Source organism: Grammomys surdaster, unplaced genomic scaffold (assembly GCF_004785775.1).
Source record: "Grammomys surdaster isolate TR1022 unplaced genomic scaffold, NIH_TR_1.0 362, whole genome shotgun sequence".
NCBI classification, from domain to species: domain Eukaryota; kingdom Metazoa; phylum Chordata; class Mammalia; order Rodentia; family Muridae; genus Grammomys; species Grammomys surdaster.
In genome coordinates this window covers 738,667-752,350 of record NW_021604781.1, presented here as the reverse complement: position 1 = coordinate 752,350, position 13,684 = coordinate 738,667, and the positions used below count along the sequence as shown (strand labels likewise).

The window sequence follows — 13,684 nt, the reverse complement described above, 5'->3', positions numbered from 1 at the left end:
CTTGCACTGTCCCTGGTTTAAATGAGAAGGCAATACAAACGAACATCACGAATGGTGGGCAATCCTAGCTACGATTCTTTTCCCCTCAAGAGATTCTTTGCCTAGATACAGCGGGTTCGTTCCTGGTTCCTCTGGTGTGTTAGAGAAAGGGCGGTGGGCTTCTGGAACAAAGAGAAGAGTTCTAGGTATCCGCTAAGAAATAGAGGGATGGAGAGCACCTGGATCCGCTGTTTGCCCAGTTTTGAATCCCCGAACTGTAGTAATACCTGCCATTGGGTGTCTAAGCGTTTGTGCGCTCACCGTCTCGGCGGAACTCCACGCATTTCATCTAACACAGATGTATAAAAAGCCCACACAGACCCCAAAGGAAGGCCGGAATCACACCTGGAATCGTGCGCCACTGCAGGGACCTTTTGCCTGAAAGCAAAATCAGGGCGCGCTCTTTCTAAAGATGACAAGATCAACGCAAACCTTGAGAAGTCTGAATCTCAAATTTCTACCCTTGGATACCAGGGAGGCATCGCACCTTTTATTGGAGACCGGAGGTAGCAGCCTGCCCGCCCTGCCCAGGAATACTGGGAAGGACACGGAGCTGGAGCAGAACGCCGGAGCTCCAAGAGAGCTGTGGGTGTGGGCAGGAGAGTGGCTAGCTGTAGGCGAGGAGCTGAGTTTGGACCTCTGCAATACCCAAGCAGAGAGTTCCAGTCCATGTCTGTGCCTGCCTGGCCTACAGCCTAAGCCTGGGGACCCGGGAGGCAGGAGGATTTCTAAGAAAAAAAAAGTTTATTTAAAATTTTGTACATAAATAAATAAATAAATATCTTCTGGCATTACAGAGACCATACAATGACACAGTCAGTTAGTCCCCAGAAGGGGTCGGGACCTGGACGATGGGGAGAGGTTGTTTACAGCGGCTTCATTTGAAGGAGGGTATAGAGCGTGTTGGAAACAGAGTCATTTCCCCAATACAATACCATTTGAGACAGTCCTCTTTGCTAGGGGAACTTCTTCGAAGAGCAAGACCTGATCCCTGTTTAAGGGACAAACGGACAGAAGGAAGAGGCTTCCTGAGGAGGGGAAGGAAAAGTTAAGTTCCTAAACGTGTTGCATAAACGACCACTGTGTGTGTTGGGGGTTGGGGAGAGTTGAGGACAAGAAAAAATGTTAAAAGGAAAGCAAACAGCCACTCGCGGAGTGAAAAGCCCAGCTTGACCGAGGAGAGGGTAGTGGGAACCAGGAAGCCTGAACCAGCCCAGAGTTGGTGGGCCAGGAGGCGCCGGCGGCCAGCAAGGCGCTGTGCTAGGGCCTGCATGCCTGAGAGAAGACCCTGTCTCTTGGAAGGAAGCGTTCATCGCTTGGAGTCCTCCTAAACACCCTGAAGCCCAAGGGACAGGGGCACTGTCTTCAAGTCTCTGCTAAGGTCTCAGCTCTGCCTCGAGCTGCGCACCATCGCAAAGCCCCACGAAATCCGTCGATTTGCCAGTAGGTGCCTGGGAACCAGTCTTTGAAGTGCGGGAAAGGCCGGGATGGGTGGGGGACCAATGGTCCTCTAAAAGGCGCACCTACGGCGTGACTGTGAGATCTCTGTCATCCTTCCCGGAGGAAGATGGAGACATAGGCAATTCGTCGTCATCCTCTGAGCATTTGGCTGAGGAGAGCGAAGAGCACTTGCAACCTTGCGGTGCGCCCCCGCCGGCCCCCGCCCCAGCTCCGCCGCGGTGGCTACTGCCCTTGCCTTCTTTCTTGTGCTTCACCCGGCGGTTCTGAAACCAGATCTTCACCTGCTTCTCGGACAGATTCAGATAGGTCGCGATCTCGATGCGCCGCAGGCGGGAGAGGTACATGTTGGAGGCGAACTCGCGCTCCAGCTCCAGGAGCTGCGTGCTAGTGAACGCAGTCCGCATCCTCTTGCTGCTGGGCAGCTGGTTCGAGTTGCTGTCTGGAGGGCGACGCGGGGGGGAGGGCGGGAGGGAGGGAGGGGGAGAGAGGGAGAAAGAGAGAGAGAGAGAGAGAGAGAGAGAGAGAGAGAGAGAGAGAGAGAGAGAGAGATCATCAAACCTCTGAGCCTTGGGCCTAATTTCCCCGCTGAACTGAGGCTAGCTTCAGTCTTGGACTCACACTTCCACTCACCACACTCCACAGGCGGATGCCTCCTTGCCAAGTCACGGACTCTCCAATTCTCCTCGGAATCGGTTGACCCTAACATCCCTTTATGGAACTCCTCGAAACTGACCTCAACTCCTTTCCCTTCGCCCCAGACTCAGGATCCTCTGGCTTCTCTCCGGTTCCTAAGTCTGGTCCCAATCTAGTACTGTGAGCGCCCCTCGAGTATCCTCATCGCCCCCATAGCATGCCGTTTCCCCATCCCTAGCTCGCTCACTTGCCCCTCTTGCGATCACTACCCCCCACGCAAGTTCGCGCGGGGTCCCCGCTTACCCACGGAGATGCAGTGAAACTGTCTGGGATCCGGCAGTGGGTAGGAGGTCTGGTACAGTGCGGCAGCTGCTGCGGCCGCGGCCGGGCCGTGAGCGACTCCAGGAGACACGGAGTGCTGGCGGCCCAGGGGTGCGTGGCAATATTGCGATCCGAAGGGAGGGAAGGACGCCTTGAGTAGCGGCAGCGCCGGCGGCCCGGGGGGCCCGTGCAGCTGCGAAGCGGTGACACAGAGGGGACACACGCACAGCAAGCCGGCCTTGCGCGCGTGGCAGGCGCCGGGCGAGAGGCCGTGGAGCGCGTGCGGCGGGGGGACCGCGTAGGGGAAGAGCGGTGGCGGGCTGCCCTCCGGAGCCTTCTTGTCGCTGGCTTCCCGCAGCACGAGGGAGTCCACCAGGAAGGAGCGCGGCATGGCTCCGGCGCACGGTCCACCTGCCGCCAGCCCGCCCCTGGCGCCCGAGGGAACTGCGGATCCTGTAGTGGCTTCCCCCGGCCGCGGCCACCCGCAGCTTCCCGGGCCCCGGAGGCTCCACGCGCGGCTCAAGCCGGGGCTGGAATCACCTTGGCTGCTGCTGCGGGCGCCGCCCGGAGCGCGCGAGGTGCTGGCCAGCGCTAGTGGTGCTGAAAGACGCCGGCGGCGCCGCTTAAATAGGACCACTGCCATGTGATGGGCTACGCCAGGAGCGGCCGGGGCCTCTCAATAGGGTTTTTGTGCCCTTTCTCTTGGCATTCACTCTGCACGCTTCCTCATTATTTCACTTGTTAACTAAATGAACTGCATAATGTACTCTATTCTTGTCAACCCCACCCACGCCGTAACAGGCGCACTCGCCCCCCTCCTCTTCCCTTTTCGGGTTTATTTTCTCATTCTCCCGCGATTTAATATTCTTTTCTTTCTCTTTATTTCTTACTCTCCTTTGGCTTTGCGCTGGCGATCGGCCCATTTATCTTATTGATTTCGCACCCGTGCTGCCTCTCTTGCACAGATCCCCGTGGGCGCACACCCATCTACTCTGCCCATTTGATCCTGGTCTCTTTCTTTCTGTTACTTCTTCCTTGGCCCCCCCCCCCCCCCATCCCCGTCTCACCAAGTATATTGCTTTCGCTTAGTTCTCTGAGCTCAGCTCTGCATCCTGTGAGCATCCTAACAGGCTGCCACCATTCCCACCTGTGGAGTCCCTTCTCCTGCACTATTAGAGACAGAAAAACAGGGTTTCTAAGTAGGAGCTGCGCCTCGGAGGATCAGAAAAAGCCTCACTAGTCCTCATTGGAGACTAACCTCATCTCTGTCCCTGATTTCTCTTAAATTTTCAAAGGGTTCCAATTTTGGTGGTGCCTATGACTCCTCGTCTTTGTTCGGTGGACCTGGCCCTTTCCTTCAACAACAGGGCCGTGTATGTAAAGAAACAGCAACAAAACAAGTACGCGGGTGGGTAGTCTTTGAAAACATAGACAGACACAGAGCAAGGGGAGTGAAAGCCGAGTTCATGAGTAAGAAGCTCTCCCACTCCACCAAATGTGAGTGTGGATGGTCTAGATGCTCTCGGATGTTGCGCGCGCACTCTCCACTCGCGCACAGTCCGCTAGACACGCGAACTCACTGGAAAGCTTAGCCTTCCCACGGCTGGAGAGAAAGGAAGAGCGTTCTTCTGTCTTTCCCAGTTTCTGTTGCCCTTAGCTTCCTCCTCTCGTCGCAGCACTCTTTTTTTTTTTCTGGTCACACAATGGTTAAACAACTTCAAATGCCTCCCTCTGTGTACACAGCTTCAGTTTTTAAAAATCATCCTGGATTCAGAGCTGTCTCTGTCTCTGTGCGTTTAACATACAATGGGAAATTAGCATAAAAGATTTTGAATTTACTACTTTCGATTTTACAAATCGCCACAGTCACCTGCTCTGAACCGTGAACGGAATCGTGAGACCAAGAAAGGGGAGGTTTGCGGAGGGGGTGCGGGGGATGATTCAGTGCAAGGCTGCCCAAACCCGGGGCGTCTGCATGGGCTTGCACTGTTCATGACATCGGAGCAGCCACGAACAACTGGTTAAAAAAAAAAAATCAAAGATGATTTGTTATGGGAGAGCGTGTGTGTGAGAGCAACTGCCTGGACAATGGGAGAGTCGCGACAGGGAGAACTAACCTGCGTGGAGGGCTTGCCATCTCGCCATCTAGCAAGAGTGAGGGCTCAGTGGTCCCCTGGTGCTTGGCATGCGTTGCCCCCAAGCTATGATCTCGGCCCCAAAGCTCCCGCAAACCAGCCGGTACGCATCAATGCGGCCTAATTCCCGTTCTAATTGCTCTCTGGGAAATTTGGGCTGGGCTGGGTGGCGGGAGAGCTGCGACTGGAGAGCGGCTCCCCGCTGGGCTGAGGCGGGTTAGGGCGGAACGGGTGTGGACACTGCCCGAGGGTAGAGGGGGAGGCCGCTGCGCCCCGGAGCTGGCAAGTCAGCCGAGGTGCCAATGCAGGGGCCCTCCTGGGAGCTGCCCAGCGCCCCAAGCGAGGAAAGGGTTAAGAGCCCCTGAATACAAGCAAGGCCAAAGCTACTGGGAAAGAATATGGGGGGGGGGGGGAATAACCAGTTTCCCCCCTCTCCCTCCAGCCCCTAGACCTTATTGAATGTCATTGAAGAAAGTTTTGAATGCCAGATAAAGAGAGGCGAATTAAAGTGTGTGACAGCGGAGGATAAGCAAACACAAAGAGAACTCTGTCACACTTTGGGACAAAATCCGTGGGCTTTTTACCAAGTCTCTTCGCTATGATTGAATTAAGTAATAGGAAAACATTTTCTTTCAGTTTAGAACCATTAGACAAAACCTTCAAAGCGAATAACACTTTTTAATGTGCGGCCCCACAGTGGACCAGGGTTTGTGCCGAAATGTTGAAACGGTTGGTTGTGTAACTCGGAGCGGGGGAGCTCCCGCGCAGGGACTGCCCTGTTCCGGGGTGTTTTCACCCGGCTTGGAGACAAGGCGCTCGCAACCTGCCATTTCCAAACTCCGCGATGGGTAATGGACTCCCTGCTCGGCGCTCCTAGGTCACCGCAGCCTCCCCGCAATCACTGGATAGAAAGTTCAGCTCCGTGGAGCAGCACGGGCAGCTAGGTCCGCGCCCCAGGCGCACGGTGGCCTTGTCTCCCTGCCCTCTTCGGTCCCTCTTGAGGTCTCCCCCCGCAGCGGAGCTGCTTTTCTGCTCAAAGCTCCAGGCAGAGCTCCCTTCAGCTGAACTGTTCTCCGAGGAACAAACGCCCCCTAGGGAGGGGCAGGGTGGGAGCAGGCAGCCGGATTAGCCTGACAGCCTTGCGACAGCCCCCCCCCCCAGCCCCTCGGCCTCAGTGCCCACTTCCCCGCCCCCAGCCGGTTTTCAAGTGTCCATCAGGTACAGCTCAAACTGGAACCGTTTCTGCGATCCCGACCTTCTTTCCCCAGTGCACACCGCGGCCTTCCTTGTGAAATATTTGCAGGAAGGAAAAAAAAAAAGCACAAATGTGAATTTTCCCCATTTCCATCCCTCAAAGATCGTTTGCCTTCTCAAAGAAGCCTTATTTAAAACTCCATCCTTCTCCCTGCCTTCTCTACCGAACTACTGGCCTCGGAAGCAACTTCTAAGTTTGTTGCGCCTTTGCTCGGTCGCTTTTCTGGCTCCGTCACCAGCCTGAAATCCGTGCTCTGGAGGAATGAGGAGGGTCTGCTGTATCTGTTGCAAAAAGTCTCTAGCTCATAGTAACCTTATTTGCTAGGTGAATAAATCAACTAGAAAGAACTCACCCGAGAAGCAAGACTTCCTTGGATTTCTTGGTGTGCTCCACTAGCCTAATTCTACCCGGATCCTGAGGAGCCTGACTAGACTGGCAGATGTGGTGGGACTCAGGAGGTCGAGGGTCTCAGAATCTCTAGGTCCTCTCTCATCCCCAGGATCTGGCCTTCATAAGACCTCAGTGTGTTTGTTAACAGAATAGCAGACAAATAATCTAAAGAGTGCCCCACCCACCCCCAGCCTCTGAGGCTCATGAGGCTCATAGAGACAAAATGGCTTCCATTCAAGGCAGTTCTTATGTAGAAAGACTTATTGTCTGAGATCTTTGCTGTTTGTATAAGAGAAGAAGGTGAGCTGGAAAGGGAAGAGATACATACAGTCCATGCCTAGGAAAAAGCAGTACAATTCTGCCCTTTTTTGGCTGAGGTACCAGAGAACTCCTGTTGTAAAGAAAAAATCTGTCTCCTGAGCAGCAGGTGTCTAGACAGCTGGCCCAGGAGCTTGCCAGCTGTCCCAAGGAGCAGAGACTAGGGCCAGGGGCATCAGGAAATTCTGACTGCAACCAGGAGAAGAAGATGCCCAAGGAGGGTGTGGACCATGATGATCACATATGTGTGTGCACAGGAAGATGAGGCCCAGTCATGGAGATTCATGCCGACACCCTTGGATTTCTGCATATGTTCCAAGATTTATTTATTTAGCTTTTTTTTCCAGACAAACATTCTCTATGTAGCCCCTCCTGTATTGGAATGGTCTCTGTAGATCACACTGGCTGAAACGCAAAGATCCTCCTGACTCTGATTCCTGAGTGATGAGATCAAGGGTAAGCACTGACATGCTTGATTCCCAAGACTGAGCTGCCTGCCTGCCTTCCTTCCTTCCTTCCTTCTCATTTTCTTTCTTCCTTTTTTCTCTCTCTTTGGCTATCTCTCTGTCTCTCTTCCTCTCTCTCTCTCTCTCTCTCTCTCTCTCTCTCTCTCTCTCTCTCTCTTTCCTTGTTGGTTTTAAAGACAGAATTTTTCTGTGTAGCCCTGATTGATCTGGAACTAGTTCTGTAAACCAGTCTGGCCTTGAATTTATAGACATAGGCCTGTCTCTCCCTCTGCCCCTCAAATATTAGGATCGAAGGGTGCACCACTACTCCTGGCTAAATGTATGTGCATGTGTGCTTTTCCTGTACATATGTCTGTAGTAAGAATTTTGGTTTCTTTAAAAGCCCAGTTATGTTACGTGACTATGTTTTATCCCGGTGTGGGATATGGGGCTGCTTCCGTTTGTCCACAGCCATTAACTGTGATTGTCTCGTGCTCTAGGAGGGGAGTGATTTTTGCCAGCTGCAGAGAGTTTACATTTGCTACTCTGGAGAGGGAGTAGATGTGGAGGCTGCTGCTCCCCCTGCTGCTCCAGGTTGCTGCTGTGGTGGTTTTGTCAAGTGATCGTGAACAAAGAGATGAGAAGAAGGAATTGGATATCCTGACTACAAAGACTAGACTTGCCCCAAGGGACTTGATGTCCCTAGTCAGCAGGAAGTCATCTAAAGAGGAAGTCATCTGTGCCTCATTTCCCCTCTAACCTTTCTCTCCTACCTAGTGTTGGGGGGTTGGAAAGGATTAGGATGAAATAAGGTTTGGAAAGTGGTAGATATAAGAACCCAATAAAATAGCTAAAAAATAGCACCTACATATATGTCTGTGTATCATATGTATGCTGGTGCCCTCGGAGGTCAAAGAGGGAACCAGAACCGGAGTTATAGATAGTTGTGAACCACCATATGGGTGCTGAGAATAGAACAGGGGTCCTCTGCAACAGTGATACATGCCCTTAAGCACTGAGCCATCTCTACAGCTCTGTCTTAGTTTGGGTTTCCATTGCTATGAAGAGACACCATGACCAAGACAACTCTTTATAAAGGACAACATTTAATTGAGGCTGGCTTACAGGTTCAGAGGTCCAGTCCATTATTGTCAAGGCGGGAACATGGCAGTGTTCAGGCAGGCATGGCACAGAAGGAGCTGGAAAGTTCTACATCTTGATCTGAAGGCTACCAAGAAAAGACTAGCTTTCAGGAATCTAGGAGGAGGGCCTTAAAGCCCACCCTACAGTGACACACTTCTTCCAACAAGGCCATGCCTACTCCAACAAGGCCACACCTCCTAATAATGTCACTCCCTGGGCCAAGCATACTCAAATCACCACAAGAACCATGTTCCAAGACTTTTAAGCCAGGGGAGTAATCAAGTCAGATGTGAGCCTGAGAAATGTGATTTGTGGACTCTTGGTGGAGACAGAAAGAGTCCCAACAAATTAGTTTGCAAAATAATGAGTGATCAGAGAGAAGAAGAAAGGAGAAGACCGAATTAGGCCAAGTGATGAGCACTGGCCATCTGAGGTGGGATCAGGGAAGCCAGACAAGGAACTACTCAGAGAAACTAAAGAGGAATTCAAGGCTAGAACCAATTAAAGATGTACGAGAGGGTGTGCAAATGCACAGGCATGTCTTGGAGGAAACCATCGGGAAAGAGAGCTATCCATCATGCCCGCCACCTCCTAGATGCTCACTAGAAGAGATGAGTGTATGATGGCATCAAAGACCAAAGCAAGAAACATGCCCCAGATCCACTGATAGCTCTGCATTGTGGGTGTCTGACACAGATGCACCTGCTGGTAACGTGCTGGATTTTAGTCCTTCAGAGCATTGTGCTAATGTCCCACAGGAAGAGGAAGATGTAACTCTAGGGTTGACTAGAAATGAGGAGAGGCTTGGAACATATGTGTGCCAAGGTGGTAGCGCTAATCTTAGGATGGAGGGAGGCAGGGAGGTAAAGGAGATTGTAGATAAATTCCTAGGAAACACGCACATTAAGGAGACAAATCCGGGAAGTCTCCCTAGAAGATTGCTGTGCAGTTTGAATGATATGGCCCCTGTAGGCTCATATATTTGAATGATTGGTTGCTAGTTGGAACCAACTAGGTTGGAAGGATTAGGAGGTGTGGTGGCTTTGTTGGAGGAGGTGTGTCACTGGGAATGGGTTTTGAGGTTTCAAAAGCCCATGCTGTTTCCAGTTAGCTCCCTCCCTCCCTCCCTCCCTCCCTCCCTCCCTCCCTCCCTCCCTCCGTCCCTCCCTCTCTCCCTCCTCCCTCCCTCCCTCCCTCCCTCCCTTCCTCTCTCCCTCCCTCTCTCCCTCCCTCTCTCCCTCCCTCCTTCTGTCTCTCTGCCTCATGGTTGTTATCTCTGAATGTGAACTCTCAGCTATGGCTCCTGCACATGCCTGCATGTCTGCTGCCATGCTCCCTGCCATGGTAGCCCTCTGAGACTATAAACTCATAAATCCAATGCTTTCTTTTACAAGTGGCTTTGGTCATGGTGTCTTCTCACAGCAATAGAAAAGTGACCAAGACAACAGCTAAGGCAACTGGAGGCAGAAAAAGGACTGAAAAAAAAATAGAAGAAATGGAAAACTGAAGCAATATATAGGTCAGTCCCTCCAGGGAGGCCACATTTAGCAAATGAAATGAAGAACACTTACACAGATTCAAATTTCATATAAACAAAATAGGGTTTTTTTTTTTTAGTATAGGTATGCCTTCAAGATTACAGGGATGTACATAATATATTTATAATAAGCACTTTTGCGTTGAAATTACAAATGTGACTGATGTCCTCTGCTTAGCCAGGTTGCTCCTCACAACTGCTCAGAGCTCTAGCACACCACCCCAGACACAGAGAAGCTGGGCTTGAGGGAGACCATCCATGGCCACAGAGTTTGTGAGTGGTTATGAAAGAAGCCAGGTCATCTGAATGCAAAGTAGGGTGCTGTCTCCTCTATGTGGGATGCTGCCTCCTCTAGTAGGGTGCTTTCTCCTCTAAGTGGAGTTCTATCTCTTCTATGTGGGGTGCTGTCTCCTGTATATGTGTGGTGTCTCCTCTAGTGGGGTGCTGTCTGCTTTAAGTGAGGTACCATCTCCCCTATGTGGGGTGCTGTCTCCTCTAAGTGGGGTACTGTGTCCCCTAGTGAGGTGCCACTGCTTTAAGTGAGGTATTGTCTTCTCTAAGTGGGGTGCTGTCTCATCTATGTGGGGTGCTGTCTGCTTTAAGAGAGATACTGTCTCTTCTACATAGGGTGCTGTCTTTCTCTGTGGGGTGCTATCTCCTCTAAGTGGGGTGCTGTCTTCTCTATGTATGTCCTACAGCTTCAGGTGATGATGACATCTGACTGAATGAAAGACCTCTACCCCAGAGAGGTGTCACTCAGAGGCTGCTAAAGGACTTGGGACTTTCCAGACAGCAGCTTCAGTCTGGGTGCCTGGGTGCGGTTATTTTTAGTAGCCTCAGTTTTTGTTATTGTTTGGTGTTGGGAATTGAACCTAGCTAGGGCCTCCTGTATGCTACGTAAGAACTCTATCACTGAGCTACAGCTTCAGCTGCTAGGTAGAATTATTAAAGAACTATTTCTAAGGTCTAGGCCAAAGGAGGAGGGGGGCTAGAATTTGCCTTAGGGTCACAACTTGTATTTGCTCTTTTACAGATCTAGAATAAATAATTGGAGGAAGTAGGGGGTGCGGTATGCTAGAGAAGAGCCATAAAAAAATAACAGTTCTGTCGAGTTTTTAAAATATTAAGAAAAAGTTAGGTGTAGTGACGCATACTTTTAATCCCAGTACTCAAGACGCAGAGAGGCAGGCAGATTTCTGTGAGTTTGAGGCTAGCCTGGTTTACTGTTCCAGGACAGCCAGTACTACATGGAGAAACCCTGTCCCTGGGGCTGGAGGGATGGGTTAGCTGTTAAGAACACTGACTGCTCTTCCAGATATCCGGGGTTCAGTTCCCAGCTCCCACAGGGCAGTTCACAACTGTCTATAACTCCTGTTCCAGGTGATCTGATACCTTCACACAGATATACATGCAGTCAGATCACCAATGTACATAAAATAAAAATAAATAAATGATTAAAAAAATAAGAAACCCTGTCTCAAAACAAAAACATGGTAAGAAACGCAAAATATCAAAGTCTTCATGTTAACCAGGTTAGTGGTGCTAAGGGCACCCTGCAAACTTAAGCCTGTTGCATTAAACAACTCTCCCTTTCTCCCCTTCTGAAATCCTGGTAATGTAATGACCATTGGACTTTATACTTTCTTCCCCCATACCCCACCTCGTGGCTCTGGGCATTGAACCCAGAGCTTTGAACATGCAATGCAGACACAATGTCTCTGAGTCAGCTCTGCCATGTGTTTCCTGTCTATGAATGTGTTAACTCTAGGTACCCCAAACCACAGGCAGGAAGAGACTTTTTCTCTTTTCTTTCTGTTCCCTTCCTTTTTTCTCTCTTTCTCTGTTTTTTGGGGGCCTGGGGTGTTTTAAGACAGGGGTCCTCTATGTAGCCCTAGCTGTCCCAGAACTCAATCTGTAGAACAGGCTGGCCTCAAACTCCCAGATCCACCTTCTGCATATGTCACCACCTCTTGGCTTGTCTTTCTCTTTCTTGAATTAATTACTTTACCTAAAGGTCATGTGTATGTGTATATATACATACAGGCATACCTACATAAATGCAGGTATCCATATATGCACGCAGGCATACCTACATAAATGCAGGTATCCACAGAGGCCACAGACATCAGATTGCACTGGGGATGGAGTTACAGGTGGTGCTGAATCATCCAGCGTGAGTGCTGAAACTCAGGTCCTCTACGAGGACAGTACACTCTCTTCACTGCTACATCATCTCTTTGGTCTCCATTTATTCTTGAGCCTCTCCATGTTGTCAGGGCTGGCCTCTGAACTCAAGGAATCCTCCTCCTACCTCAGCCTTCCTGGAATACCCACGTGCATTCTCCCACCCATGCAGTAGATGTGTTGTTTCTGAGAATCAAAGCCAGAGCCTTAGGCATGAAGGGCAAGCTCTCTGCCTTGGGGGGTTATTTTTATATCAGGACCACAGTGCTGGTTTGTTACACAGAGGTATTCAAGAGTCAAGTCCTAAGCTATCTGAGACCTAGTTCCTAGCAAACTGTTTCTTACAGTATAGCTGTGTTTAGCAGCATTGCGCCTGAATGCCTACAGGAAGACTCTTGTAAAAGAGATGCTGCTTAGGAGACAGATGCCTGAAAGGTATGCAGAGACCCTCCCCCATCCTGGAGCTCCTTTACTGTTCTTAATACTAGAGACTATGGCCTCATCGATAAGCCCATCTCATTAGTAAAATGGAAAATTGGGAAGGCTTTGGAGAACCCTTTGGATTCATGCATCTCTTAATTTTTAGATATCAGGCACTTTCCTCTTCCCTTATTTTGTGTTACTGCCAACTGTGGTTTCTATGTGTCCCCCAGATTCTCTGTGTTAGAAGCATTCTACAATGCCATAGAGTCGAGACCTTGAACAGGTGGCTAGGTCACAAATGGACAACATCAATATTGCAAGAGTATATTTGTTAGCAAGGTGACTTCGGGGCCTGGGGAAATGACTCGGTGGTTAAGGGTTTTTGCTGTTCTTCCAGAGAGCCCAAGTTCAATTCTTAGCATTCACATCAGCTGTAACTCCAGCTCCAAGGAATCCAATGCCCTCTGTGGCTTCTGAGGGAATGTGCATGTACACACACACACACACACACACTTTAGAAAGCATCTTTAGCCTTTCCTTGCTCTCTTTCTCTCACATATGCCTATTTGCTCTTCCTCCTATGGTCCTGGAACAACACAGCATGAAGTCTCTGGCTAGACTGACAACCTTATCCCCTCCCCTTGTCTAGAGAGTCAACGGACTTGGCCTGGTATAGTCCGAACCGTCTTAGGCTTTGCTCTAGGGACCAATGTTGATGGATTTATAAAATGTAGAGCTCACTGTTCAGGACAAAATGGGTTCTCAGTCCATGGAAACTGAGTCTGATCCCCCCCTCTCCGTGAAAGAATGTCAGGCCATTGGTGAAGCTTTCTCTGGGGGAGGAACCTCCATCCTAAGTAACCAATTGTAACCTTCCCTTTTGCACTGACACTACCTGAGGTAAAGATTGTTATGAAGGTGTTTGTCAACAGAACAGACCATCCTAGTTAGGATCACAGAGAGAGAAGCTTGTTGATTTAAAAGGAGTGCAATGAGTCTGAAATAGAAACAATCCCACTTAGGGGGTTTGTGTTGAAAACATGGCCGCCTTTTCCTAAGTAGCTCTTGCGTTTTGAACAATCAACTTGCCCCTTAAGGGTGTAAATGATCTTTCACCCTGAGACACCAGTCAGGTTTGTTTGTGGCCCACAGGGGAATTCCCATCAGTAAGCTTGCTTTTGAGACTTTCTGGGCTAAGCTGGTCTGTCTTCTCCCCTGTCTTCTATAGCAGAAGCCAGCAGCTCAGGGATCAGCCAGGTGGCAGCACCTAACAGCAAAGGACCAACCAATGCCCTCTGGAGATGCTCTGTGCTTTCTCCATCTTTATCAGAGAAATCTCAGGCCATATCCCACTCTCTGAAAGCCTTGAGCTCAGAACCAACAGAGGGCATGTGGTTAT

General features: G+C 50.3%; 1 protein-coding gene and 1 pseudogene across 1 annotated transcript; both read right to left on the bottom strand.

Moving 5' to 3' along the window:
- Positions 1 to 764: 764 nt before the first annotated feature.
- On the bottom strand, positions 765 to 3,033 carry Gsx1 (GS homeobox 1). The gene is made up of 2 exons (XM_028779846.1): positions 2,437 to 3,033; positions 765 to 1,939 (listed from the first exon to the last, which is right to left on the bottom strand). Exons 1-2 carry the CDS (start codon positions 2,843 to 2,845, stop codon positions 1,563 to 1,565), a joined length of 786 nt encoding a protein of 261 aa, XP_028635679.1. The 5' UTR covers positions 2,846 to 3,033; the 3' UTR covers positions 765 to 1,562.
- Positions 3,034 to 5,462: 2,429 nt separating this feature from the next.
- The window catches only part of LOC114631418, a 12,219-nt pseudogene continuing 3,997 nt past the window's right edge, over positions 5,463 to 13,684 (bottom strand).

Coding starts and splice junctions, on each gene's coding strand:
- Gsx1 (XM_028779846.1), bottom strand. CDS start 2,845: ATGCCGCGCTCCTTCCTGGTGGACTCCCTCGTGCTGCGGGAAGCCAGC. Junction 1,940..2,436: donor GTTTCACTGCATCTCCGTGG/GTAAGCGGGGAC, acceptor GTCGCCCTCCAG/ACAGCAACTCGAACCAGCTG.